Below are 27,779 nucleotides of genomic sequence, written 5' to 3'. Positions count from 1 at the left end.
AGTTCATCTTTTGGCTAATACCAAGCATTGAAAGCTTCAGTTTGACAGATTAAGATTCTGAAAGAGTTATAGTAAGGAAAGGGGAGATTTTACTGCAACTGGCTTTGCAAACCTACTACATTCACTATTGCTCATTCTTCTATAAACCCTGTATAACAAAGATGGTGGAACTGCACCAAGCAGGTACATTTTCACCTTTTGGAAGGCAACCGAAGGCTGATCTACACTACAAAGTTAGATCGACAAAATGTAAGTGCCTTGTTATTGTTATATAATAAAACCACCTCCCTTATGGAGCCATGATTGAGCTACTGGGGCCAATCAGTGCAAGGGCAACCCTAACAGTTCTCCAGCAGCTACCCAACAATGTCGCATTCCTTGTGACAGTGACTGTTCTGGTCACAGTTGTACACTCCACTGCCCAGGGGTCACAGAGACCTGAAGCCATCCCTGCTTTACATCCCCCTGAGTATTTTTGAAATGCTTTTTCCTGATTGCCCACCTTGGCAGGCACACCTAGCAACTCTCCCTAGCAATTGTCCAACCAACCATGCCAGCTCCATGTACTAGATGTCCTCTGGCTAAGCGCAGATAGGAGGTATGGGATCTCCTGGGCCATTGGGGAGAAGAGGTTATGCAAGCAGAGCTGTGGACCAGCCACAGCAACATGGATATTTAAGAGCAGATTGCACAGGGAAGGCAGGCAAAGGGGTACGACAGGATCAGCAGAAATGCAGCATGAAAGTGATGGAACTGCGCCAAGTAAACCAGAAGGCCAGGGAGGCCAACAACTGATCTGGTCATGAGCTGCAGACCTGCTGCTTTTACGACAAGCTGCATGCCATACATGGTAGAGACTCCACGAGTACCTTGCAGGCCACCATGGATAACTCAGGAAAGCCAGAGACCTCTGCTGTGAACAGCCAAGAGGAGAGGAGAGATGCGATGGGGTGGTCCGGCTATGCTGCGAGCCAGGACCTGTTTGAGTATAGCCAGTTCCACCAGCTGAGCGCAAGGAAGGGGAAGGAACCTCAGGTAAGTGTGTGCATCCACTTTCCCTTACAATGTTTAAATTTAAAAATGGCACCCAGCCCCAAATTAACAAGACACAGGTATCAACTTTTCACGGTTTTACTCGTATGAGAAGAGGTAGAGGTACAACAAACAGATGTAGAACTGGCACCTGCTATTCATTCCCCTGTTGGTTTAGGCAAGTGAGAAGGGGGGGGGGGGGGGGCAGGGCAGAGCAGTTTACATACACAGGAGTGTCTCTTGTATCTCCTGAGACATATCCCTGAGAAACTTTCATGGAGATATTGTGCAATCCTCTCCCAAAGGTCTCTAGAGATGGCTGCCTTATTTCTTCCTCTGAGGTAGGGTACTTTCCCACCCCACCCCACGATGTGTTCAGCTAGCATCATTGCAGTAAACAAGCTAGCAGCATACAGGCCTCAAGTCTTCAGGGTGCCAGCTGTGCTCTCCGTGCCTTTGTCACCCTCAGAAGTGAGGTATCAGCTAACCACACCACTACCTGTGGAAAATAGTGCCAATGTTGACTGCCATCACCCTATTCTTCTCTTCCGCACCCTCGTCCCCGGTGGGCCATATTCACCATGGCTGGGGCTGGCGACCAGTGCTGTCTTAAGGCATTCCAAAGATGAAGGATCAATAAGCAGTCTTCTTAAAAGTGTTTATGGGAATAAGAAAAGTGAGTTCTGACACTTATCTTTCCCTTTCCACGATGATTGTAAATCCAATGGTACATGTGTCTGTTTTGGCTGTAGCTGCTGCTCTGGCAGCCTTGAGATGCCCCCTTCACACTTGCAGAATGCCTGACTCTGATGAGGAGGAAAAGAAGAGGATTAGAGCAGCCATGTTCAGTGAGATCCTGCAAGCCAGTAGTGCACTGGCCTGCAAGAAAAGGGCCTGGAGGGATACCATAGCAGACAGCATGGAGAAGGAAAGGGCAGACAGGAGAAAGGTCCAGGAATCTCAGCAGGAAAAGAATAGGGAGATGCACCCGCACATAATGGGTCTTCCCAGGCAGCAAACACAAATGATGCACACCTTGGTGAACCTACAGGTCAAACAAAAAAACAAACAAAAAAAATCCCAGAACTTCCCACCCTTTGCTGTCCTTGGAGAACTCCATATTAGCAGATCCCTATACCCCCCAACATTCCACCTGGCATCATGGGCCAGGATCCTTATCCCTCTCACGCCACACCGGGGAACAAGAAGGAAAACTACAGCTTCACATACACACCAGCACACAGGTTCTCACAGGTCAGTGTATGTAGCCATGATGGACTACATTTGTGCACTGAAATGGACTGAAATGTTTGTTCGCTGCCTTTCCAATTTCAAATTTCTATTCTCTGAATTTATGTTAAAAGTTTACCCGTTTCTTGCATTTTTGCCACTCAATGACGTTCTATTTGAGGAGAATACAGTTATCTTTATTAGTTCACAACGCATGCTGCAGAATGCAAAGCAGTACTCAAAACATGCAGTACTTGTAAACAAACAGGAAGGACCACATAAATCAGAGATTCAGGAAAACATACAGTCATTTATAAAATGTACAGCAAGCACTATACAGTTCTTAGCAGCACCCAGAGCACCAGGCCAGAGAAGACTGCAGCACAGAACGTTACTGCTGCTGACTGTTCATGTGCTCTTTCAAAGCCCCCCCCTCCACGGCATAGCTCCACACTGAATCCTTTTAATGGCCCTTGTGTCTGGCTGCTCAAAGTCAGCAGGCAGCCGCTCCAGCTCCACCTCCACGGCAGCCTTTTCCCACTTTGCCTCACAGATATTATGCAGGACACAACAGGCAGCTATAACCATTTGGATCTCAGTGAGAAAAATATCCCATCTAGTGAGTAAACACTGCCAATGTCCCTTCAATCTACCAAAAGCATATTCAACTGTCATTCCGCACCTATTGAGCGGGTAGCTGAATAGTTCCTCGATACGGTTGAGATGGACAGCATACAGCTTCCTGAGCCAGGAGAGCAAGGGCTACTCTGGGTACCCCAGAATCACTCCTGGATTTCAGTATCACAAATGGTAATCTGATGGCTGGGAATTTATGTCCCTACTTGCAGCTTTCTGAACAGTCCTGTGTCCTTAAAGATGCAAGAGTCTTGCACCTTCCTGGAGCAGCCCACATGGATATTGGTGAAGCATCACTGGTAATCCACCAATGCTGGCAGAACCACAGAAGAGTAGCCTTTTTGAATGACATACTCTGTCCAAGGTGCTACAAAAGGGATGTGCGTACATCTATCGCCCCACTGCTGTAAATCCATCCACTATGGCCTACACATTGCTGAGAGTTAGAGCCTTACATAGCAGGAGACAATTAATGGCCCTACCCATTTTTATGACAATGGCCCCAACTGTTGATTTTCCTACTCCAAAATTATTTCCTACTGACTAGTAGAAAACAAGTATTTCAAGCTTCCACAGTACAACTACCATTAGCTTCTCATTTATCAATCCAGCTCTCATTCGGGTATCCATGTGCTGCAGTGAGCTCAGTACATAGATCAAGAATGTGGCTTTTCGCATCTGAACGGTCTGTAGCCACTATTCATTGTTCAAACTTGCATTATGATGTGATCCCACAGTGTTTGTTTCTCTGGCCCAGAAGCAGCACTCCACCATCTGAAGCTGCTCCGTGAATGTCACCAACAACCTTGAACTGTTTTTCACTATGTCCTCCAGCAAACTGTCCTCCAAGAAATCATCACGTCCACCATTGTTGCAGTACACCTCTACCCCAATATAACGTGACCCGATAGAACGCGGGTTTGCATACAACACAGTAAAGCTCCAACACGCTGCTCTGTGCAGCGTGTTAAGGGTGCAGGGCTGGGCCGGGGCCAAGGGGTTGGATAAGGGGCAGAGGGTCATGGAGGCAGTCAGGGGCTTCTCCCCCCCCAGGTCTGGGAGGCAGGAGCTGGGGGGGCACTTTTGGGGGCCCTGCAGTCCCAGACTGGCCCGGGGAATTAGCAGGGGAGGAGGGGCGGGAGCAGCCTGCTCTGCTTCCCTTGCCCCGGCCCCAGCCGTGTCGCTCGCGGTAAGGCCTTGGGGGAAGGGATCCCCCTGCACTCACCAGCAGCGGCGGAAGGGGAACAGCCCAGCCCTAGTCCGCTCCACTCCGCCAGCTCCCAGCCGCTGCGCTCTGCTTCCCGCTGCAGGGGAGTACGGGCAGCGTCCTTTCTCCAACCTCCCCGCACTCACTGGCGGCAAGAAGCGGAGCACCGCGGCTGGGAGCTGGCAGAGTGGAGTGAGCTGGGGCCGCATTGCTCAACTTCCCACCGCTGCTGATGAGTGCCTGCCAGGGGGCGAGGGGTGTGGATAGGGATTGGAGCAGTCAGGGGACAGGGAGCAGGGGGGTTGGGTAGGGAGTGAGGTCCTGGGGGTGATTAGGGACGGGAGGGTCTTGGGGGGGTGGGGGGGGTCAGGGAACAAGGAAAAGGTTCGAAAAGCAAGTTCGATATCACGCGATCTCACCTATAACGCAGTGAGATTTTTTGTCTCCCGAGGACCGCGTTATACCAGGGTAGAGGTGTATTTCCAGCAGGTCTGCAAACACAAGAGGATTGTGTGTCCTGTATTTGCTGCATTCGTGAGAATAGTAGAGAGGTCTGCGGGCTCCATGCTTCTGTCAAAGATGGTGAACACTGAAAAGTGCTGCCCAAGTTTGTGAGATTTAAAAATAATTTTAAAAAAAAGGGTGAGAAAGTTATGGGACATGATGGCATTATGGGACAGAGAAAGCTGCATTCTGGGAATTTGACCCCTAGCTCCTAGAGATCCTGGGATACTCATTTCTACTCCACAATCCACTGCAAAGAGTTCCCAAAAGGCATCACACCAGATGGTAGTGCATGGCACACAGCCTTATTCATCAACACAAGCACTCCTAGTGAACACGCGCAGCGCTGATGCAAATAGCCAAGTATGCATGCGCATGAGTGGTATACAAACTTTGGAGGTTGTACCCTAACGTAACTTGTGTCAACCAAAGTTTGTAGTGTAGACATGGCCTAAGATAGCAGTTTGCTGGTTCCAGAACTACTGACAACTGCCAACATTTTCCTGAATTGACTGAATGGTATGAAGGGATAAATGACCTTTGTTTTAGAAAAGAAAAGAACGCTTTGAATTCTCCATATAGGTAAGCAGGCATATCTGTAAGGATTCCAAGTTACTCTGGAAGAAAGTCACAATTAAACAAAATACTATACCTTCTTCAGCTGGCTTTCATATTCCTCACGTAGTTCCCCAGGTTTGCTTAACTTGATGGGTGCTCTGAATATAAAGTCTAGAAAGAAAAGAAAAAAGGGAACATACTTTAATGTATGATAATTGACGATATTCCTAAGCTGCCCTTGTTACACTGTCTTGCTCTCCCAACTCAATACACAAAAGTGTTCTGAGAGCTAAGTGCCAAGCAATAACACTTCCCTGTTCTATAGTACTTCTAATGTTCTCCAAACGTTTTACAAGCAATTAAGCGTCATAACCCCCAACGGAGGTGTTATCTCCATTTTACATGCATGTAAACAAACAGTACTTAAGCAACTTGCTTGAAGTGTCACAGTGTGTCAGTGGCACAGGCAGAAATAGAAACCAGCGCTATGCTATACTAAACTAAACTAGCAAGACCATCTACAAGTCTTTACTTACAAAGGCAGTACAATATCCTTATTCCTATACGTCTCTTGCTTCCATTTAAACAAAGCTATTAATCGAAACATAATTTCTAAATTTTGTTTAAATGATCTGTTACATTTATCAATATACCTATGAGATCTACATTCCATTCACCTACACAAACATTTTGCAGTGTGAACTTCTCAATTAGCTGTCTTATTAACTATAATTAGAAAACAGAGCTTGTATTTTGTTTGCAATGCACTGAGTAACTTCAGCATTCTTAAGTCTCACACAATTTATTCAACTCTTTCCTGAGTACACTAAAACAAAACTAAAGAAGTAGAAACAAAACCAAGTTTATCATCTTGGTGAACAGTCACTTTTAAGGTTCCACAGCAGTAGGTTTTGTTACTCTATTAAGCTCCTAATGTCAGCTTAAAAGTCCCCACCCACTTTTATACAGCACAAGTCTGAACCAGTTACACTCTAGAGTCAGAGAAATTTTTAAGAGGAATTCAAAAGAGCGAAAAACCTAAAAAAAACATGTTTCATACCCATGATGCAGCATTAATACAGGCAAGCTAGGCCTATTTTATATAAAATTTATGGGGTTCGTTTTTTTTGTTCTATAATTTTACTCAACCATCCCCAACCTCCACCAAAAAAAAGGGGGGGGGGAGGGGAGAGAGAGTAAAAGGTTTTATGAAATGAAACAAAACCACAAACCATGTAAGTCAGTTTTTAAACAGATTTATTCCTCAAACGTAAGAGGGCATACTTATAGTCCAAAAGGAAAAGTTCACAACTGTGTAACTAACTTAAAAGAACACAACAACAGAGTCTCCAGCTTACTAACTAGCGAGGTCCTACCACTCTTTTGTGCCTGCTTTTCAGTATCAATATCTACATCAACCTACTTGCTTTTAGAGTCACTTGCCTATCACAAAATTTCAGCCATGCTAAAAACACACACTCAACTGACAGAGAGCTGGCTGGACAGTACAGGCATTGTAAAAGTTGAAAAATTTTGAATTCAACTCGTCGTCTTCCATGACTTAGCTTTCATGATTTTCCAACATTCTGATACAACAAAAACACAAGACGACCTCCTTCAGAAGGGTGAATTTGGGGTATACATTTGGAGCTTCAATTTTAAATACTAGAAAGAAGGAACCAGTATTGCCAGCACCAAAAGGTTCATAAAGCATGAGATGAGAATTTCAGAAATAAATGTTGGGTTCATTTTTATTTGTCCTTCTGGTCTTTCTGCCTTTAGGGAGCAAACTGTCAAGCTTTTCTGGTCAACCATTAATTGTATAAATTTACTTTGCTTTTTTAAATTAAAGCTGAAATTTCTTCTTAGTCCCATGACTTCAAGAGTTACGACGCTAGAAAAATATGAGACTTATGATAGCTTCACTAGCATTGACAATTCCATCCCCTAAGTTTCATCCTCTTCTCAACCTAACAGTTTTGTATTTGGGACCAGTCACATGGGCTAAAGTAACGGAAAAGTTCCAGAGCTGCTCCAAACCGTTTTTCAATTGTGTCCTTGAGCAGCTCCAGTTCTTCGTTGTTAATTTTAATAAAGCCAGATTTCTGCTGAGATGGTGTTGCAACAGTGGAACCTATAATATGCCTAAAACAACCTTCAGTTGCATTTCAACATTTAGGACTTGTCTTTAAAAAAAAAAAAAAAGAAATTAAAAAACCATGAGTTGCACCAGTATAACTAAAACCGTGATGCTAAACCATTTCAACTAAACTGGTACAACTCTGGGTATAGACATTCTTACACCATCTTATAATCTTCTTACACTGGTTTAGCAACCCAATATAAGTGAGGTTTAAACTGACATAAGAATATCCACACAAAGTTACACTGGTTTAGTAAGTTGGTTTAACATCAAACGGCTGAAACTTTGTGTGCATATGGGCTCTGTAGATCCCTTACTATGTAAAACACATTATGTGTTATGAACGAAGTCCTTATACCTAATGTATTCACCACACTTACAATATCTGGAGTCAAATACAGACAGACATGGGGCCAGACTCTTAGCCACAAGTAGCTGTAAAGCCAGTTTAACTAGCCAGCTAAGAATTCCCCGGCACTATGGTGCAGAGCCAGTATAATCAGGTTTTCACCCTCTGTCATTGGTTCCTGTGTAGGGGCACAGCTATACCTGGCGGCTCTTTGGGTCTCCTAACAGATGTGCAGAGCAGCTGTAAGTTGTGAAAGAGGCAGAAGCTGCCCCCCCAAACAGCCCCAGGACAAGGTGTGGATGGACATAATACTGGCATAGTCACTTTTGCCATCCCTACATACACACCCCACTTGGTTCCAAGCACAGCTCAGACAAAGCCACTAATTTAGTTCTCAGTCTCACAAAGTATCTACAGCTGAGTTGCATCATACGCGCATTTAACTTACGCAAATTCAACTGTGTGTGCTTGGCCGAAAAAAAAAAAAAGATACTTGTAAATAGTGCGGGCGATTCCGCCCACCATTACACTCAATGAGCGTGAGATGGGAGACGTGAATCTGCTGTTCCCTCAGTCGGTCTCAGTTCCCATGTGCCTCTCACAGTGTGAGCATCTTGCCCTGCTGAGTGTGATTCTAGTGTTTAAAGATACTTATTTTTTTGTACATGGCCCCTAAACGCAAGCCAACTACTTCATCTGGTGCTCAACTGAAGAAACAGCGATCTGTTGGAAAAACTGGAAAAACGCTGGAGGAAAAACTGGCTGTGTTGGATTTATTGAGAGACGGTATGTCGGTCTCCAAAGTGGTGCGTAAAAATGGCCACAACGAACCTAGCATCCATGCCATCAAGATTTGAGAGAGAGAAATTCGTCAAGCTGTGGCATCAAGTGCTCCAATAACTGTTAAGGCGACAAGCCAGATGCATGATAAGACTTTAGTGAAGAGTGAAAAGGCATTAAACTTATGGCTGGAAGACAAACTGTAAACGTGTGCTTATTGATGGCAACACATTGCGAGAAAAGGCTCTTAGCCTCTACGCACTGTTCAAACTTCCCAAAGAGGGACAGCCTTCTGATGAGAAGGAATTCAAAGCCAGCCACAGGGAGCTTAACAGTTTTAGGAACCGCTTCAACCTCAAAAACGTGCAGACTACTGGTGAAGCTCCATTTGCCAATGAAGAGGCAGCAAAAGCCTACCCCGAACAATTGAAGAAAATCATAGAAGAAAAGAGCTATCTTCTGGAACAAGTTTTTAATGCTGACGAGATTGGGCTCATCTAGAAAAAAAATGCCCAACCGCACTTACATTTCAAAATCAGAAAGACAAGCCCCTGGCTTTAAAGCAGCTAAAGACCATGTGATTGTGTTGTTTTATGGCAATGTGGCTGGGCATTTAATAAAGCTGGGCTTGCTCTACAGGGCTGCAAATCCCCGTGCCCTAAAAGGCAAGAACAAAAATCTGTCTGTGTTCTGGCAAATAAATAAAAAGGCTTGGGTGACGGGAGCATTTCTGGATTTTCTGGATTATTTCTGGGTTGGTTCCACAAGTGTTTCATTCCAGAGGCCAAGAGGTACCTCGGAGAGAAAGGACTTGACTTTAAAGTGTTGCTGATCATAGACAATGCTCCTGGCCACCCTGAGGCACTCCGGTTTGCGCATAATGATGTTGAAGTCGTCTTTCTCCCCCCCCAATACCACGTCCATCCTCCAACCTCTCAACCAAGGCGTGATTCGCTGTTTTAAGGCCATGTACACGAGGCTTACATTCTCACAGATACATAGCGCTATGGATGCTGATCCCAGTCTTAATGTGATGGAGTGCCGGAAGTCCTTCACCATTGCTGATTGCATCACTTATATTAAACAGGCAATGGATGCAATCAAGCCTGAAACAGTCAATGCATGTTGGCGAAACCTATGGAAAGAATGTGTGAATGATTTTAAGGGTTTCCCGACCATTGACAAAGTGAAACGCATTGTTCAGGTGGCCAGGCAGGTGGACGGTGATGGCTTCGTCGACATCCTTGAGGAAGAAATTGAAGAATTAATTGAGAGCCATAGAGACGCATTGACTAATGAAGAGTTAGGGGAACTGATAAAATAGTCTATAGAAGATGAAGATGACGACGACAAAAAGGAAGAGCCAGCAAGTTGGAATCAGTTTTTCCTCCAGCGTTTTTCCAGTTTTTCCAACAGATCGCTGTTTCTTCAGTTGAGCACCAGATGAAGTAGTTGGCTTGCGTTTAGGGGCCATGTACAAAAAATAAGTATCTTTAAACACTAGAATCACACTCAGCAGGGCAAGATGCTCACACTGTGAGAGGCACATGGGAACTGAGACCGACTGAGGGAACAGCAGATTCACATCTCCCATCTCACGCTCATTGAGTGTAATGGTGGGCGGAATCGCCCGCACTATTTACAAGTATCTTTTTTTTTTTTTTTCGGCCAAGCACACACAGTTGAATTTGCGTAAGTTAAATGCGCATATGATGCAACTCAGCTGTAGATACTTTGTGAGACTGAGAACTAAATTAGTGGCTTTGTCTGAGCTGTGCTTGGAACCAAGTGGGGTGTGTATGTAGGGATGGCAAAAGTGACTATGCCAGTATTATGTCCATCCACACCTTGTCCTGGGGCTGTTTGGGGGGGGCAGCTTCTGCCTCTTTCACAACTTACAGCTGCTCTGCACATCTGTTAGGAGAATCTTGCTGAAGTGTTACAAGCAGCGAAAACACTTGAATGATTTCTGAATACGATCCCTCTGTGGAACGAAGCCTCAAAATCACACGTAGTAGTATGGACTATTTGAGACCATATCAAGAAATGTTTGAGCGGCTCAAGAGACAACAGCGACAGTTGCTGATCACTTCAAGGAAAAACAACCAGCAGCAGATTAGCCTACGCAATCAACTTCTTGAGCTGAACCAGAGCCGCCCCCTTCATCTACGACTCGCTCTCTGTTACCTCCATCTCCTGGATCGACATCAAGCCCTGATGATCCCCTGTAATTACCCCCCGTAATTAAAAATACAGTATTGTAAAATTATATTTAGCATATGTACTCTATTATATACTGTACATTACTGTATACATTATACATATTACTGTACAGGGTTGTACAGTATATACAAAACCATGTGCAGTAGACTGTACTTTACGGGTGATTTAAGGGATTTTCAAGGGTAATTTTGACTATACGTGATTTTTGCTTTACGCGCTGACTTTAGAACCTAACCCCCATGTAAGATGAGACTCCACTGTGTTGGGAAGTTGGGCAATAATCTTCTCCCCCCCTTAAATGAGACTGATCAGGGAAGAATTCATTTTTAAACTTTCAGAATGTGCTTTAGAACTCTATTAGATTACTACTTACATAATAAGGCTTAGTGTGCTGAACCACCATACGTTATTTAGGAAGACTGGTCCCCCCTCCCACTTTACTTTTGTTGTATGAAAAATGGTAAAGACCTCCATGTCGCACTCTTCTCTACATTCTTGGATGACAGCTTCAACCATTTGGACTCTGTATTCTGTGGCTATTTTTTCAGACACAGAATCAATATTAAGAAGGAAAGCATTCTTTCCTGTACAGATGTTTGTAGACATTATCAGATAATTTCTTATCTTTAGCCAATCATCTTGCATTACTGTCAATATTGATTCTTTAACTTCTTTAATTTTTCCTTTATTCCCTCACTTTCAGTATGGGGCAGTGGAAGTTTAAATCTGTCTGGATGTGCATCCAGGATGATGTCCTTCAAATGTTTCTTTAAATTCTCACTTAGTACATTCAAAAATATGAAGACTGAAAAATAAGATGAACTAGCTAGCTTTATATGGAAACATCATCAGATGCCCTGTTCATCTTCCAGAAGCTCCTACATTCTGCTAAACCAATTCCATCCTACAAGTTCATAACTCCATCCACTCTCAACAGTTAATCCCGCCCCCTGGGCACGCTCCTCTCTCTTTGAGCATTTAGAGCATGTCTTCACTAGCAACATTAGAGCTCTCCCAGCACTATAAAAAAAACCTACCTCCAGTAGGGGAATAGCTCCCAGCGCTGATGCACTGTCTACATTGGCACTTTACAGCGCTGAAACTTGCAGTGCTCGTGTGTGTGTGTGTGTGTGTTTTCACACCCCTGAGCGAGAAAGTTGCAGTGCTGTAAAGTGCCAGTGTAGACAAGCCCTTAGACCACTGTCACTCTTGGTTTCCTGGTAGACATCATAAAAACTTTGAGGGTCTCCCTGCTTCCCTTTTTACATTTTAAAGTAGAAAATGTTTTCATTCACAGACAGAGGCTAGTGCTTTTAAATATAAATTATGTTTATGTAAATATTTCAGTGATACAGAGGTGCAGAAATGGGGGCAGGAAGGAAGGAAGCCCTGATAAAACCTATTTATTCTTTTATCTTCAGAAAAAGAAGAAGTTTTTCACAACCTTCAAAAGATTTAAGGATGTGAACACTGAGTAGGGAAAGGAATTCCTTAGAACAATCCAAGGACTATAACTAGAAGCTAAGGACAGAAATTAAGAAAATTTAGGCTGAAAAAAAAAAAAAAAGAGCAGTAATTTCTTCCTGAAAGTGAGATCTAGTAAGTAGCCTGCTCTCTCAAAGAAAGTGGTGGAAATTCCATTATTTAACTAGACTGGGCAAAGCACTAGAGAATGCACTGCAGGGAAGAATCCTGCAATGCCAGAAAGAGAGAGACTAGATGACCTACTAAGTCTTTTCCATCCCTATGATAGTAAAGATGGTCTTCGAGAGTGGAATTCATTTCTCAAACCTTAGCAAACACTTATACTATCTTAAGGTTTGGACAATTTATGTCATAAATTTTGTAATATCCCCACAGCCGTCCCAAAACATGCAGGCAGTAGAATATACTAATTCCCAGGAGTCAGACCTGAGCAGCAGCAACCAGAGCAGCACTGGGACAGAGGAAGCAGGCCATCAGAGACGTAGGATGCTTTCAGAACCCCTGGCAGCAAAACTGTGAAGTATACTGAAAATTCACAGAAGAGGAATAAGGGAAGGTGTAGATGCGGATTAGAGCTGAAACAGATTTGGGAAGGAGACGTACAGAAAGGTGAGGCAACAGGCAAGCAATAAAATACAATATAATATAAAGCGGAAGCACTTTGAGTCAGCAGTGGAGGAGCATATTAGCCAAGGCATCCAAACAGAAGGATTCATATATTTCAAGGCCAAATGGGACTTTGTAATAATCTCCAAAATCATCGGCCTGCTAAAACTTAACAATAGCTAGGCAGCAAGTATGGTGAGACTGCTGCCTATCATGCTGACCAATACTGTCTGTTTCCTTCTGCTGCCTCATCTGTCAGTATCCACCTGTTGTCTGTTTTCTGATTGCAAACTCTTTGTGGCAGGTACTATGTCTCTTTGTTCTGTGTTTGTACAGTGGCGGGCAGAGTGGGGTCCTGGTCTGTACGTAGGGTTCATAGGTGCTACTGAAATACAAATAATCTACTCCGACCTCCTGCAAAACATGAACCACAGAATTTCACTTAGTGGTTCCTGCTTCCAGCCTAATAACTTGCAGCTTAACAAGATCATGCATTTTAGAAAGACTTCCTATCTTCATTTAACGACTGCAAGTGCTGAAGAATTTACCACATGCCTTGGTAATCTGTTCCTATAGTTAATTAGGGAGATGATGGTAGAAGGGATGGTTCATGGGGGAAACAAATGTAACTAATAAGATTGGTACCTTTATGTTTTGCTCACATCTGCGTATTAGGATTTGTCTGGCTTGTGTTTTTAGATTATAAATTCTTCAGGGTAGGGACCTTGTTTTATGTGTGGGTACAGCATCTCACATAAAGGGGCCTCAATCCTCACTGGGGCATTAGGGTGCTGCCACATAATTTAATATTTGCATTACCACCAGTGAGTTAACAAACAAGTGCCCTTAAATTGCCATGCTAGATGCAGGCCTAAACTGTATCTAAATTTATTGTTATTCATTTTACTATGGCAAATATTAGACAGCATAATAACATTATCTCTGCAGGTTATGGCTAGCAGAGAGTGAGATAAAGATTTCCCCAATTCAATTACCCCCATGCTAGGACAGGGAAGTCACAAACTTCCTGCTTCTTGAAGCTCTTTCATAATTAACATGCCATTTTATGAATGACAGCAATGCACTGAATACAAACAAGCTGCCAGATTCATGAAGGCCTACTAGAACTGGGGGTAAGCTTCAATTTGTAAAGAGATATTCCTCCGACCTAGAGCGGCTTTGTTTCATTTTTTGAATGCAGTGGGAATAAAATGGGCCCCCACCTTATAAAAGACACACAGAGCCCTGAGCAATTCTCAAGTGCTTGTGTGGAGACGGAAAGGAAGGGGTTTAATTCAGTGTGTGTGTGGGGGGGTGGATGGCTAAAACTATAGTTTGAGTTATAGATAACTATTTTCATTCTCATACATTTTTGCTGCTAAGTGTTCTAGCTTCAGCTGTCCCAATCTCTGCTGGTCAACAGAATGAGGTACCAAATGCTGTCTTCAGCTAGGAGTCATTGCCACTCGTACAGCAACTCCCTCCTTCTGTCAGTCTCCTACCCCTCTACTATGGCTCTATCCCCCGCTTCACATTGTTTGAGCTGTTTCTCCCACTGGGTCCTTGTCTATCCTGGGAAATGGACTGTTTAGAGCAGTGGTTTTCAACCTTTTTTCATTTGCAGACCCCCTAAAAAATTTCAAATGGAGCTGCAGACCCCTTTGGAAATCTTAGGCATAGTCTGTGGATCATAGAATACCAGGGCTGGAAGGGACCTCAGGAGGTCATCTAGTCCAACCCCCTGCTCAAAGCAGGACCGATCCCCGACTAAATCATCCCAGCAAGGGCTTTGTCAAGCCTGACCTTAAAAACTTCAAAAGAAGGAGATTCCACCACCTCCCTCGGTAATGCATTCCAGTGTTTTACCACCCTCCTAGTGAAAAAGTTTTTCCTAGTATCCAACCTAAACCTCCCCCACTGCAACTTGAGACCATTACTCCTCGTTCTGTCATCTGCTATCACTCAGAACAGTCTCGATCCATCCTCTTTGGAACCCCCTTTCAGGTAGTTGAAAGCAGCTATCAAATCCCCCCTCATTCTTCTCTTCTGCAGACTAAACAATCCCAGTTCCCTCAGCCTCTCCTCATAACTCATGTGTTCCAATCCCCTAATCATTTTTGTTGCCCTCCGCTGGATTCTTTCCAATTTTTTCACATCCTTCTTGTAGTGTGGGGCCCAAAACTGGACACAGTATTCCAGATGAAGCCTCACCAATGTCGAATAGAGGGGAACGATCACATCCCTCAATCTGCTGGCAATGCCCCTACTTATACAGCCCAAAATGCCGTTAGCATTCTTGGCAACAAGGGCACACTATTGACTCATATCCAGATTCTTATCCACTGCAACCCCTAGGCCCTTTTCTGCAGAACTGCTGCCTAGCCATTCGGTCCCTAGTCTGTAGCGGTGCATGGGTTTCTTCCATCCTAAATGCAAGACTCTGCATTTGTCCTTGTTGAACCTCATCAGATTTCTTTTGGCCCATTTCTCTAATTTGTCTAGGCCCCTCTGTATCCTATCCCTACCCTCCAGCGTATCTACCTCTCCTCCCAGTTTAGTGTCATCTGCAAACTTGCTGAGGGTGCAATCCACGCCATCCTCCAGATCATTAATGAAGATATTGAACAAAACCGGCCGCAGGACCGACCCTTGGGGCACTCCACTTGATACTGGCTGCCAACTAGACATGGAGCCATTGATCACTACCCAGCTTTCTATCCACCTTATAGTCCATTCATCCAGCCCATACTTCTTTAACTTGCTGGCAAGAATACTGTGGAAGACCATGTCAAAAGCTTTGCTAAAGTCAAGGAATAACATGTCTGCTTTCCCCTCATCCACAGAGCTAGTTATCTCATCATAGAAGGCAATTAGATTAGTCAGGCATGACTTGCCCTTGGTGAATCCAGGCTGACTGTTCCTGATCACTTTCCTCTCCTGTAAGTGCTTCAGAATTGATTCCTTGAGGACCTGCTCCATGATTTTTCCAGGGACTGAGGTGAGGCCGACTGACCTGTAGTTCCCCGGATCCTCCTTCTTCCCTTTTTTAAAGGTGGGCACTACATTAGCCTTTTTCCAGTTGTCCGGGTCCTCCCCCAATCGCCATGAGTTTTCAGAGATAACGGCCAATGACTCTGTAATCACATCTGCGAACTCCTTTAGCACTCTCGGATGCAGCACATCTGGCCCCATGGACTTGTGCTCGTCCAGCTTTTCTAAATAGTCCCGAACCACTTCTTTCTCCACAGAGAGCTGGTCACCTCCTCCCCATACTGTGCTGCCCAGTGCAGTAGTCTGGGAGCTGACCTTGTTCGTGAAAACAGAGGCAAAAAAAGCATTGTGTACATTAGCTTTTTCCACATCCTCTGTCACTAGGTTGCCTCCCTCATTTAGTAAGGGGCCCACACTTTCCTTGACATTCTTCTTGTTGCTAACATACCTGAAAAAACCCTTCTTGTTATTCGGAACATCTCTTGCTAGCTGTAACTCCAAGTGTGATTTGGCCGTCCTGATTTCACTCCTGCATGCCTGAGCAATATTTTTATACTCTTCCCTGGTCATTTGTCCAATCTTCCACTTCTTGTAAGTTTCTTTTTTTGTGTTTAAGATCAGCAAGGATTTCACTGTTTAGCCAAGCTGGTTGCCTGCCATATTTACTATTCTTTCTACACATGAGGATGGTTTCTCCCTGTAACCTCAATAAGGATTCTTTAAAATACAGCCAGCTCTCCTGGACTCCTTTTCCCCTCATGTTATTCTCCCATCAGTTCCCTGAGGGAGTCAAAGTCTGCTTTTCTGAAGTCCAGGGTCCGTATTCTGCTGCTCTCTTTTCTTCCTTGTGTCAGGATCTTGAACTCGACCATCTCATGGTCACTGCCTCCCAGGTTCCCATCCACTTTTGCTTCCCCTACTAATTCTTCCCGGTTTGTGAGAAGCAGGTCAAGAAGAGCTCTGCCCCAGTTGGTTCCTCCAGCACTTCCACCAGGAAATTGTCCCCTACACTTTCCAAAAACTTCCTGGATTGTCTGTGCACTGCTGTATTGCTCTCCCAGCAGATATCAGGATGACTGAAGTCTCCCATGAGAACCAGGGCCTGTGATCTAGTAACTTCCGTGAGTTGCCAGAAAAAAGCCTCATCCACCTCATCCCCCTGGTCCGGTGGTCTATAGCAGACTCCCACCACGACATCACCTTTGTTGCTCACACTTCTAAATTTAATCCAGAGACTCTCAGGTTTTTCTGCAGTTTCATACTGGAGCTCTGAGCAGTCATACTGCTCCCTTACATACAGTGAAACTCTGCCACCTTTTCTGCCCTGCCTGTCTTTCCTTAACAGTTTATATCCATCCATGACAGTACTCCAGTCATGTGAGTTATCCCACCAAGTCTCTGTTATTTCAATTACATCATAATTCCTTGACTGTGCCAGGACTTCCAGTTCTCCCTGCTTGTTTCCCAGGCTTCTTGCATTTGTGTATAGGCACTTGAGATAACTCGCTGATCGTCCCTCTTTCTCAGTATGAGGCAGGAGCCCTCCCCTCTTGCACTCTCCTGCTCGTGTTTCCTCCTGGTATCCCACGTCCCCACTTACCTCAGGGCTTTGATCTCCTTCCCCCGGTGAACCTAGTTTAAAGCCCTTCTCACTAGGTTAGCCAGCCTGCTTGCGAAGATGCTTTTCCCTCTCCTCATTAGGTGGAGCCCGTCTCTGCCTAGCACTCCTCCTTCTTGGAACACCATCCCATGGTCAAAGAATCCAAAGCCTTCTCTCTGACACCACCTGCGTAGCCATTCAGGGGTCCACGGACCACAGGTTGAAAACCGCTGTTCTATGGTAACAACAACCTTTTGCAGACCCCTAAGACATAGTCTGCAGACCCCTAGGTTGAAAAGCACTGCGGTAGACAGAAGCCATACTAACAAATCAAATATTATTTGGCCTTTGTATGAACAATACCATTCATGTTTAAAGCACATTAACTGGACAGGGTAATTGAGGTAAAATGTTTTCAAGCTACCTATTTTTCTAGTCTATACAAGGACACTAAGGGCAAAACTGTGTTTAACATCATTCTTATTAACACACTTTCTAACAGGATGCACTTGCCCAGCATAGACAAGATCTGTGTTTTTGCCTCTCACTTGTCTCCCTTCTTACACAGGATCATATGTTTCTTTTCCGCCATCCCCACTGCCACCTTCAGTGCTCTCACAAAAGCAGAAGCACAGTGAAACTGACATGATCCTCATACATTTCACTGTACAGAGGGTTTTTTGTCTGGATTTCTTCTGTTGACAGTCAGCCTTGGGTTATGCACTCCCATTCCCTCCGCCAGACTCTTAAGGAATTTATCTTTTGTCCAATGGTAAAAGTTCTATTTTATTTTAGTACATGCCCAAAATTAAGTTTTGTTAAAAGGGAGTCTACAAAACTTAGTTTTAGTTTCAACAACAACAGAACACTCCCTCACCAGCATGAGCCTCCTGGATACTATTATCAGATTCAACAATGGAACCCTACAGACTATATACAAGAAACCCATGGATCACCATACTTATCTTCACAGACACAGGCCAGGTCTACAGTACAGAATTATTTCAGTACAACTATGTCGCTCAGGGGTGTGAAAAATTCATACCCCGAGCGATGTAGTTATACTGACCTAAGCATGGTGTAGACAGCGCTACGTTGACAAGAGAAGCTCTCCCGCTGACATAGCTACTGCCTCTTGCCGAGGTGGATTAATTACGCTGACAGGAGAGCTCCCATTGGGGTACAGCGTCTTCCCTAAAGCGCTACAGCTGCATCAGTGCAACTGCGTCGATGCAGTGTTTTAAGTGTAGACCTGCTCACACTCACCACCCCAAACACACCAAGAAATCAGTTATCTACAGCCAGGCACTCAGATACCACAGGATATGATCCATAGAGAAAGTCTGGTATACACACCTTAACACACTTAAAACTGACTTCATCAAACAAGGACACTCCACCAGAGAAATAGATTGCACCATGGAACGGGCTACCTAAATATCCAGAGAGAAGCTGCTTCAATATGGGGAAAAAAAAAACCCAAAACAAAACCCTCTGACTGCACATCCTTAATGGTCACATGCCACCCCACACTGGAATCCATACAAGGTATCATCAATGAGGACTCCACCCTGAAAGACATCTTTCCTGAACCCCCTCTTCTGGCCTAAAAACAACACCCCAAATCTCATCATCAGAAGCAAGCTCCCCACAGATCAGGACCCACCAGTTCACAGTGGCACTAGGCCCTGCTACAACAACTGATGCAAAACCGGCAGACAAAATTCCACTGCTACAGTGGTCAATATTCCCCCAACACACCTTTCAAATCCATGGGTCCTACTCATATCTATCACAACATGTGGTATATCTCAGCCAGCACACTAAATGTCCCAATAATAACATGACTGAAACCAGTCAATCACTATGCTCTCAAATGAACGTACACAGAAAAATGATAGGAGCACCATATCACCTGTGGGTGAATATTTTTCATGGAACAATTGCTCCCCATCCTCAGGGGAGCATCATCTCCTTCTTCTGTGTTTTATGCAGGACTCAATCTGGTAGACATACCATGACATGGCCTCAGACCACATCTACTGCCTCTTGCCTGTAGGACCTGATCCTAGTTTGTGAATCCTACAGAGGCTTAGGCTTGAGTTCAGCACTGAGTGCTCAGGAATTTCAGGACTGAGGTGGCTGTGTACATTCCCAGTAGCAGAAATTTAGTCACCTACCAGGTTAGGCAGCAGCTGAGCAGGGGTTATGAAAATCTAAATTTTGGATGTAGACATCTAAAGTGGCAGTTAGGCACTTAGTTTCCCTTGTGAATCCCACCCCAAAGTCCTGTCTACATTATTTTAAATAAAAAGAAAAGGAGTACTTGTGGCACCTTAGAGACTAACCAATTTATTTGAGCATAAGCTTTGAGCTGTAGCTCACGAAAGCTTATGCTCAAATAAATTGGTTAGTCTCTAAGGTGCCACAAGTACTCCTTTTCTTTTTGCGAATACAGACTAACACGGTTGTTAGTCTGAAACCTGTCATTATTTTAAATGGTTTAAGAGTGGTAGCCGTGTTAGTTTGTATCAGCAAAAACAACGAGGAGTTCTTGTGGCACCTTAGAGACTAACAAAGTTATTTGGGCATAAGCTTTCATGGGCTAAAACCCACCTCATCAGATGCATGGAGCGGAAATTACAGAGGCCGGTATAAATACACAGCACACGAAAAGATGGGAGTTGCCTTACCGCTAATGAACCAATTCAATTAAGATGGAAGTGGGCTATTCTCAACAGTTGACAAGAAGGGGTGAATACCAAGGAAGGAAAAATCACTTTTGTGCTAATGTACAGTAATAGTGCTAAGTGTAGAAGAGGACCACCACTGTTTTAACACTTCCCCTACACAGAGTTTCCTCAATTTTTTAAAGCTAAGCCCAGTTCCCTTTCAACACTGCCATTTGTTAAAGACCTACCCACAACCTGTAGACACTCAAGGTGGAATATCATATGATGAAGATCTACACAATCTACTCTAACAATAGTGACATATCACTGAGTTAACACCCCCTGCAAAGCAGAGGGCAGTTCACACCTGAGAGCTACCCTTTCAGGTACATTGCAGACAACACTGCAACAACTACTCTTGGGTTTCATTTTGAATGTTTTCTACACAACCAAGACAGCTAACAATTTACTTATCTTTGGGGGGGGGGGGAAGGGTAGAAGAGATTTAAGAACAGTCTACAGGTTCATCCACGCCTTTAACTCAGGGGACATGGACTGAAGCTCTACTGCTGATGCTCAAGCAGTGGAGATACGCAGCTACAGGCTACAACTAGAGTTAGCCAAACTCATCAACTGGATTAGCAGAATGAACGGATTAGCAATCACTTGTCATGTGTTGTTTCACAGCAGAGTGTACTAACTCAGAATAACTGCTGCAATGAAGACAAACCTTATGTTAATGTTTGAGAATGAGAAAGTGAAACTAGCTAATCTGTTTACACTGTCCAGTCTCCAGAGGGTAAACATCAGTATTAATGGTGCATGGCTAATGAAAAAGCATCAGTGGTGAAGAGTTAATTTTTTAAATGATCAAGTGTTATAGCTACAACTTTTAGAAGAAAGTTGTTTGTAGTGAGTGTTCCCTCAACTGTGTTGCCTGCTTTACAGATAGACAAGGAATTAGCCAAAAGAAGTGATGAATTTAGTGCTAGTAAATATTTTGCCAAGAAGAGACTCCCTTTGGCACAAAACTTTTCTCTTTTCCTAACACCATACAGATGAACTGACCTTACTTTTACCAGCTGACTAACCTGATGCCAAAGAAAATACCTCAGTAATCATTTACTTCTGGACTATATATTTTGCCAGTTACAAAATAATTCCCAATCTGCCATCTCAGTCTATAGGAAAATTTTCAATTCTACACCCAAAATTATGGTAATGAGTTTTAAAGACTTTGCACTATTAATCTGAAGCTAAGCATATACAGAGAAGAGGAATAATACATTATCCACACCCCGAGACCTCAGTCTGCCCTTTATTGACTTTTCTAAAATAAATTCATGTTGTCACTATTTGTTGACTAAAATAGCCAAAAGATATTTTAATACAGTAGTTATTTTATTTCCTTTCACTCTTCTCCCCTAAGAACAGACCTATTACAACTCACTACAGAGAAACTGGTTAAAAGCTCAACATTGTAATAAAGTTGGTTTAAGGCAACTGCCATGTACTTACAAGCTTAATTCTAAAGTATTTTGTCTTGAGATATCACTTATCAATATCTCACACAATAACCCTGCATTCACTTCAACAGTAAGAACCACTAGTCTCTGTCTCTACTGCCTGCTTACATTCATAAAGTAACCTACGTTGGGGTGCTTAAGGACCTTCCATCTAGTTTTTTTGCTCTGGTTCCCCTCAGCACACACCCCAGTCAAACAACATTTAGGGTGATGGGTAAAAAAAGTACAGCATGAGGGCAAATGCAGCTCAAGCATTATAAATGATACCTATGGTTGACACCAACTTTTCTATTTAAAAGAACCTCATAACTGAGTTCAAAAAAGAACTAGATAAATTTATGGAGGACAGATCCATTACAGGCTATTAGCCAAGATTGACAGGAACACCACCTCATGCCTTGGGTATCCCTAAACTCCCAACTGCGAGAAGCTGGGCCTGGGCCACAGAGAATGGATCACTCAAAATTGCCTTGTTCTGTTCATTCCCTCTGAAGCATCTGCCACTGTCAGAGACAGGACACTGGGCTAGATGGCCCATTGGTCTGACCTAGTCCGGCTGTTCTTGTCAACAGGAGTCCAGTCAATTTCAAGGAGTTAAAGTAATTCTAGGTACTCCCCTTGACCCAGAGCCCACCTGTCAACCTCTGTGGTATTCGAATCACAGTGCGTTAGCGATTCATGTTTTTCTCTTCCATGTTGGTATGACGCACACAAATAAAGTGAAAAACTGATTACCTATTTAGAGGACACAGGTACAACTGATTAACTATATGATGTAGTTAAATGTAGAAATGAGAGAAGTGGCAATGCCACCTTTCCCTCTACTCTTTCAATTCACCATTTTAAGAAGTTATTCTAACATGAGCAAGTCAGCTCAAGAAAAACTGAGTTTTTGGACTTTATTTGATCTTGTCTCTTGACTACAGTTGCATGGCCAACCCAGACAGTCTGAGAAGCTACCAGCTCCTGTAAAGCGACCAGCTTCAAGATGAGATGTAAGAAGCTGTATGTTACAGAAAGAGAGTTTGCAATCTGTTCTAGTTTACTGAAAGCTTGTGTGGCCTTCAGCGTAATGGTTAATTACTGATGTGACAGGATATGTAACCCTGGATAACATATCCTCCCTCAATGCAGACCTACCATTTTTAGAAAGTCAGTTCTATCGGACAATGGCATGACTTAGGCTGAGAAGCAGTAACAAGGAGGCAATGCTAACACCAAGAAAATAATCACAATACATTATGACAACAAGGTCTTAATCCACCCAAATTAGAAGGATGGGGGCAAGAGAGTTCACACATCACTGAGTCAATATTTCAGGCTTTCTGTAGACTGAGGCAGACAGCCTTTTATGGATTATTTATTTGGAAAGTTCACTATGCAGCTATGAAGGCTAGAATAATTTTGAAAGGCTGTGCAGAATTTGCACAATCTGAGCATATATCTATACTGAGCCCAAAACTCAGTCACTCCAGCCCCTTTCCTGTACCCCCATTCAGCAGAATATCATAGAGGGAGAAAGAACCCAGTGTCCCCCATGAGCTGAGTGCCACCACTCTAAGAAATGAGCTGAGCCCCTGGAGATTTAGTGCATGTAATCCCCTCATCCCCCACTGTGTGATCGTGGTGAAAACAGCCCCTTCACAGCCCCCTGGATTCAGCCCTACAATACTCAATACATGTAACCCACACACCACACTGTGTCACTGATCCTGGGGGGGGGCACACCCTCCACAGCCTAGCACCCTGCCCCAGGCTGAGTCCCATGCACTCAGTGCATGTAACCCCTGCATCCCAATGTCTCACTGATCCTAGGGGGGCCACTCCACAGCACAGCACCACTCCCCCAGTGCTGAGCCCCATGCACTCAGGGCATGTAACCCCCCCCCCCCCCAGCACTGTACGTCACCAATCCCGGGTGTGGGGGGGTGGGTTGTTCCCATAGCCCAGCGCCCCTCCCCCCAGCTGAGCCCCGCGCACTCAGGGCATGTAACCCCCCCCGCACTGTGTGTCACCGATCCTGGGGGGGGGTCCCATAGCCCAGCGCCCCTCCCCCCGGCTGAGCCCCACGCACTCAGGGCATGTAACCCCCCCCGCACTGTGTGTCACCGATCCTGGGGGGGGGGTCCCATAGCCCAGCGCCCCTCCCCCCAGCTGAGCCCCACGCACTCAGGGCATGTAACCCCCCCCCCCCGCACTGTGTGTCACCGATCCCGGGGGGGGGTCCCATAGCCCAGCGCCCCGCCCCCCGGCTGAGCCCCGCGCACTCAGGGCATGTAACCCCCCCCGCACTGTGTGTCACCGATCCCGGGGGGGGTCCCATAGCCCAGCGCCCCGCCCCCCGGCTGAGCCCCGCGCACTCAGGGCATGTAACCCCCCCCCCCCCGCACTGTGTGTCACCGATCCCGGGGGGGGGGTGTTTCCCATAGCCCAGCGCCCCGCCCCCCGGCTGAGCCCCGCGCACTCAGGGCATGTAACCCCCCCCGCACTGTGTGTCACCGATCCCGGGGGGGTCCCATAGCCCAGCGCCCCGCCCCCCGGCTGAGCCCCGCGCACTCAGGGCATGTAACCCGCCCCCCCCCGGCTGAGGCGAGGTTCCGGAGGCGGCCGCACCTTCGTCCGGCGCTCGCTGCTCCCCGCCTCCTCCCGCGGCGGCCCCGCTCTGCTGCCGGCGGGCCCAGGTGGAGAGGCGGCTGCGGCAGAGCGGGCAGCAGAGGCCCGGGCCCTGCAGGCAGCGCTGGAAGCAGGAGCGGCAGAGCGAGTGGCGGCAGGGCGGCGTCACCGCCTCCACCAGCGCCTCCCGGCACAGCGGGCACTCCGCCCGCGCCGCCGCCGCCTCCTCCTCGGCCGGCGCCCGCCGCCGCCGGCCCCGCCGCCCCGGGGCCGCGGCCCGGCCGCCAGGGCCCGCCGCCGCCGCCGCCATCTTCTCAGCCTTGGCAGGGACTGGAGCGGAGCGTTAGGCCGCGGCGCCGCCCACCTCATCCATATTCAGCAGGGCAGGGCGGGTAATATTCATGAGCCCGCGCGGCCCCGCAGAGTGTCCCCGCCCCCTCGGGAATCGTCCCCAGGGGCGGGGCCGCCGTGCCCCGCCCCCTCGCGTGAAGATCCCTGACGTTCCAGGCTGGTCCCGCAGGGGGCGGGGTGCGCAGCTGGCCTCCATGCCCCTCCCCCACCCGGGCCAGCCTGGTCTGCTCCTCGAGCACCCCCCCCCCCACCTGGGCCAGGGATACCCCGGCTTGCTCTGCCCCCCTCCCCCAGCACCCCACTGCTCCAGCATCTCCCCCCACCTGGGCCAGGGATACCCCGGCTTGCTCTGCCCCCCTCCCCCAGCACCCCACTGCTCCAGCACCTCCCCCCCACCTGGGCCAGGGATACCCCGGCTTGCTCTGCCCCCCCTCCCCCAGCACCTCACTGCCCCAGCACCTCCCCCCACCTGGGCCAGGGATACCCTGGCTTGCTCTGCCCCCCCTCCCCCAGCACCCCACTGCCCCAGCACCTCCCCCCACCTGGGCCAGGGATACCCCGGCTTGCTCTGCCTTCCCCCCCCAGCACCCCACTGCCCCTGACCTCCCCCCACCTGGGCCAGGGATACTACAGCCTGTTCTGTCCCCAAACATGCCACTGCTCCCCAAGGCCCCCCACCCACTTGGGCCAGGGATACCACAGCCTGTCCTACCCCCCCCAGCACCCCACTGCCTCCTGACCTCCCCCACCTGGGCCAGGGATATCCCAGTTTGCCCTGCTCCCAAGCACCTCACTGTCCCGTCCCCCCCCCCCACCATCCATACCTGGGTCAGGGTTACCCCAGCCTGTCCTGCCCCCCCAGCCCCCTACTGGCCCCCTGTCCTATCCCACCCAGGCCAGGGTTACCCCAGCTTGCCCTACCCCCCAGCACCCCCCTGCTCTCCTGACTTCTCCCACCTGTACTATGGTTACACCAGTCTGCCCTACCCCACTGCCCCCCTCGTGTGCTCTCCCAACCCCCCCATTGGGTTCTCCCTATTCCACCACAGGGTCTCTGCCCCAGCCTAGAGTGCAGGTGTAGGGGAAGCAGGAGCCCTGTTCCTCATTTACCTCAGAAGCAAAGGGTTGGGGGAGAGCTGGAGCAAGGGGGTTAGTGAAGCATGTAGGGGACAGCCTGAGGAGAGAGCCCAGAGGAGGGCTGGGGTGAGGGGAAGCCATGCCTATGAGGGTTGTTGTGATGAGGGTGGGAGTGAGCGCCTTGGTGAGCTTGGGGAGAAATGCAGGAAGCTTTCACCAATCCCACCTCCCTCCCCTTTAGCAGCCCACTTCTCATCCTCTCTAAGCCCCCACTCTTCCCCATCTCACCCCTCAGCCAGCTTTCACCTCTGCGCTCCGCTTCTGGGCTGCCAAACCCCAATACTACAGTGCTCCCTAGGAAGGGGAAACTCCCTAGGAAGGGGTACGTCTACACTACGAAATTAGGTCAATTTTATAGAAGTCGATTTTTAGGAAGCGATTTTATACAGTCGATTGTGTGTGTCCCCACTAAGTACATTAAGTTGTCGGAGTGCATCCACAGTACCGTGGCTAGCGTCGACTTTTGGAGCGGTGCACCGTGGGTAGCTATCCCAGAGTTCCCGCAGTCTCTGCTGCCCATTGGAATTCTGGGTTGAGCTCCCAATGCCTGATGGGGCAAAAACATTGTCAACGGTGGTTCTGGGTACACGTCGTCAGTCACCCCTCCCTCTCTCCCTCCGTGAAAGCAATGGCAGACAATCATTTTGCATCCTTTTTCCTGGATTGCCTGCACAGATGCCATAGCACTGCAAGCATGGAGCCTGCTCAGATCACTGCTGCAGTTGTGAGCATTGTAAACACCTCATGCATTATCCTGCAGTATGTGCAGAACCTGCAAAAGCAGGCAAGGAGGAGACGATAGCGCGATCACGATAGTGATGAGGACATGGATGCAGACTTCTCTCAAAGCACAGACCCAGCAGCTGTTTATTGCGAGAAGCCGCTGGGGATGGTGTAGCAGTGATCAGAGGACAGCAGAGCAGGATCTAAAGCCTGCAGTAGGGGGCAGGAATCGCAATCCCCAATCTCAGGGGCTGCAGAAAGAGTTAGGTCTCAAAGAGCTGGACACTGTCATAGCAAGTCCTAGACCAAGGATTCAGCAGGGGCAGGCTGAGAGCCCTCCACTCCTAGGGAAGTTTCACTCTGAGCCCCTAGTGCTATACAAGAAGCTTCAGGTGGTTTCCCATTCCCTTTTCCCCTCTGTCCTCTTCCCACACTTTCTTTACCTCCCTTCTCCCCATCTCTTACTCTCTGTAAGAATCATACAAGGACCATGGTTAAACAGTGAAAGGAAAAGTCAGCAAAACTAATATTCCAATTGTTATTCCTGCTTGCTGTGTGCTCCACTATATCTGTGAGAGTAAGGGGGAGACGTTTAAGGTGGGGTGGGAGGTTGAGGAAAATCGCCCAGCGGCTGGTTATGCACAGCCAGACACCAGGGCGATTAGAAGAGCACAGCAGGGTGCACTGTGCATCAGAGAAGCTTTGAAAACCAGTTTCATGACTGGCCAGGCTATGGTGTAACCTTCTATTTGTTTCTCCTTGATGAAAACCCGCCCCCCTTGGTTCACTCTACTTTCCTGTAAGCCAACCGGCCTTCCCCCTTCGATCACCGCTTGCAGAGGCAAGAAAGTCATTGTTGTTTCAAAATCATGCCTTCTTTATTAATTCATCACACAAATAGGGGGAAAACTCACAAGGTAGCCTGGGAGGGGTGGGGGAGGAGGGAAGCACTGGTTGGGGTGGGGGATGAGGGGAGGAGGGAAGGACAAGGCCACACTGCACTTCAAAACTTATTGAATGCCAGCCTTCTGTTGCTTGGGCAATCCTCTGGGGTGGAGTGGCTGGGTGCCCGGAGGGGGGCCCCCCGCCACGTTCTTGGGTGTCAGGGTGAGGAGGCTATGGAACTTGGGGAGGAGGGCGGGCGGTCACACAGGGGCCGCAGCGGCGGTCTGTGCTCCTGCTGCCTTTCCTGAAGCTCCACCAGACTCCTGAGCATGTCAGTTTGCTCCCCCATTAGCCTCAGCATTGCATCCTGCCTCCCCTCATCGCGCTCATTTAACACAGGGGTTGGCAACCGGCGGCACGCGTGCCGATTTTTGTTCCGTTCACTCAGGCCGGCAGCGGGCTGAGTGGAGCAAGCAGCTAGAACCCCAGACCGGCAGCGGGCTCAGCGGCTCAGCCTGCTGCTGCTGG

At 47.0% G+C, this 27,779-nt stretch overlaps 1 protein-coding gene across 1 annotated transcript in view; it reads right to left on the bottom strand.

The window, feature by feature from the left end:
- Positions 1-24,494, bottom strand: part of RNF169 (ring finger protein 169) — a 49,425-nt gene extending 24,931 nt beyond the window's left edge. Inside the window, exons 1-2 of the mRNA XM_073334195.2 lie at positions 24,156-24,494; positions 5,262-5,338 (exon numbers count right to left, since the gene is read on the bottom strand). Of these exons, the coding sequence (XP_073190296.2) occupies positions 5,262-5,338; positions 24,156-24,465 (387 nt within the window). The 5' untranslated portion in view covers positions 24,466-24,494. The remainder of the gene's footprint in view (positions 1-5,261; positions 5,339-24,155) is intronic.
- Positions 24,495-27,779: the final 3,285 nt, after the last annotated feature.

Source organism: Lepidochelys kempii, chromosome 1, assembly GCF_965140285.1.
Source record: "Lepidochelys kempii isolate rLepKem1 chromosome 1, rLepKem1.hap1, whole genome shotgun sequence".
Taxonomy (NCBI): domain Eukaryota; kingdom Metazoa; phylum Chordata; order Testudines; family Cheloniidae; genus Lepidochelys; species Lepidochelys kempii.
Note: the sequence above shows the minus strand (reverse complement) of the source record. Positions and strands in the feature narration are given on the sequence as shown.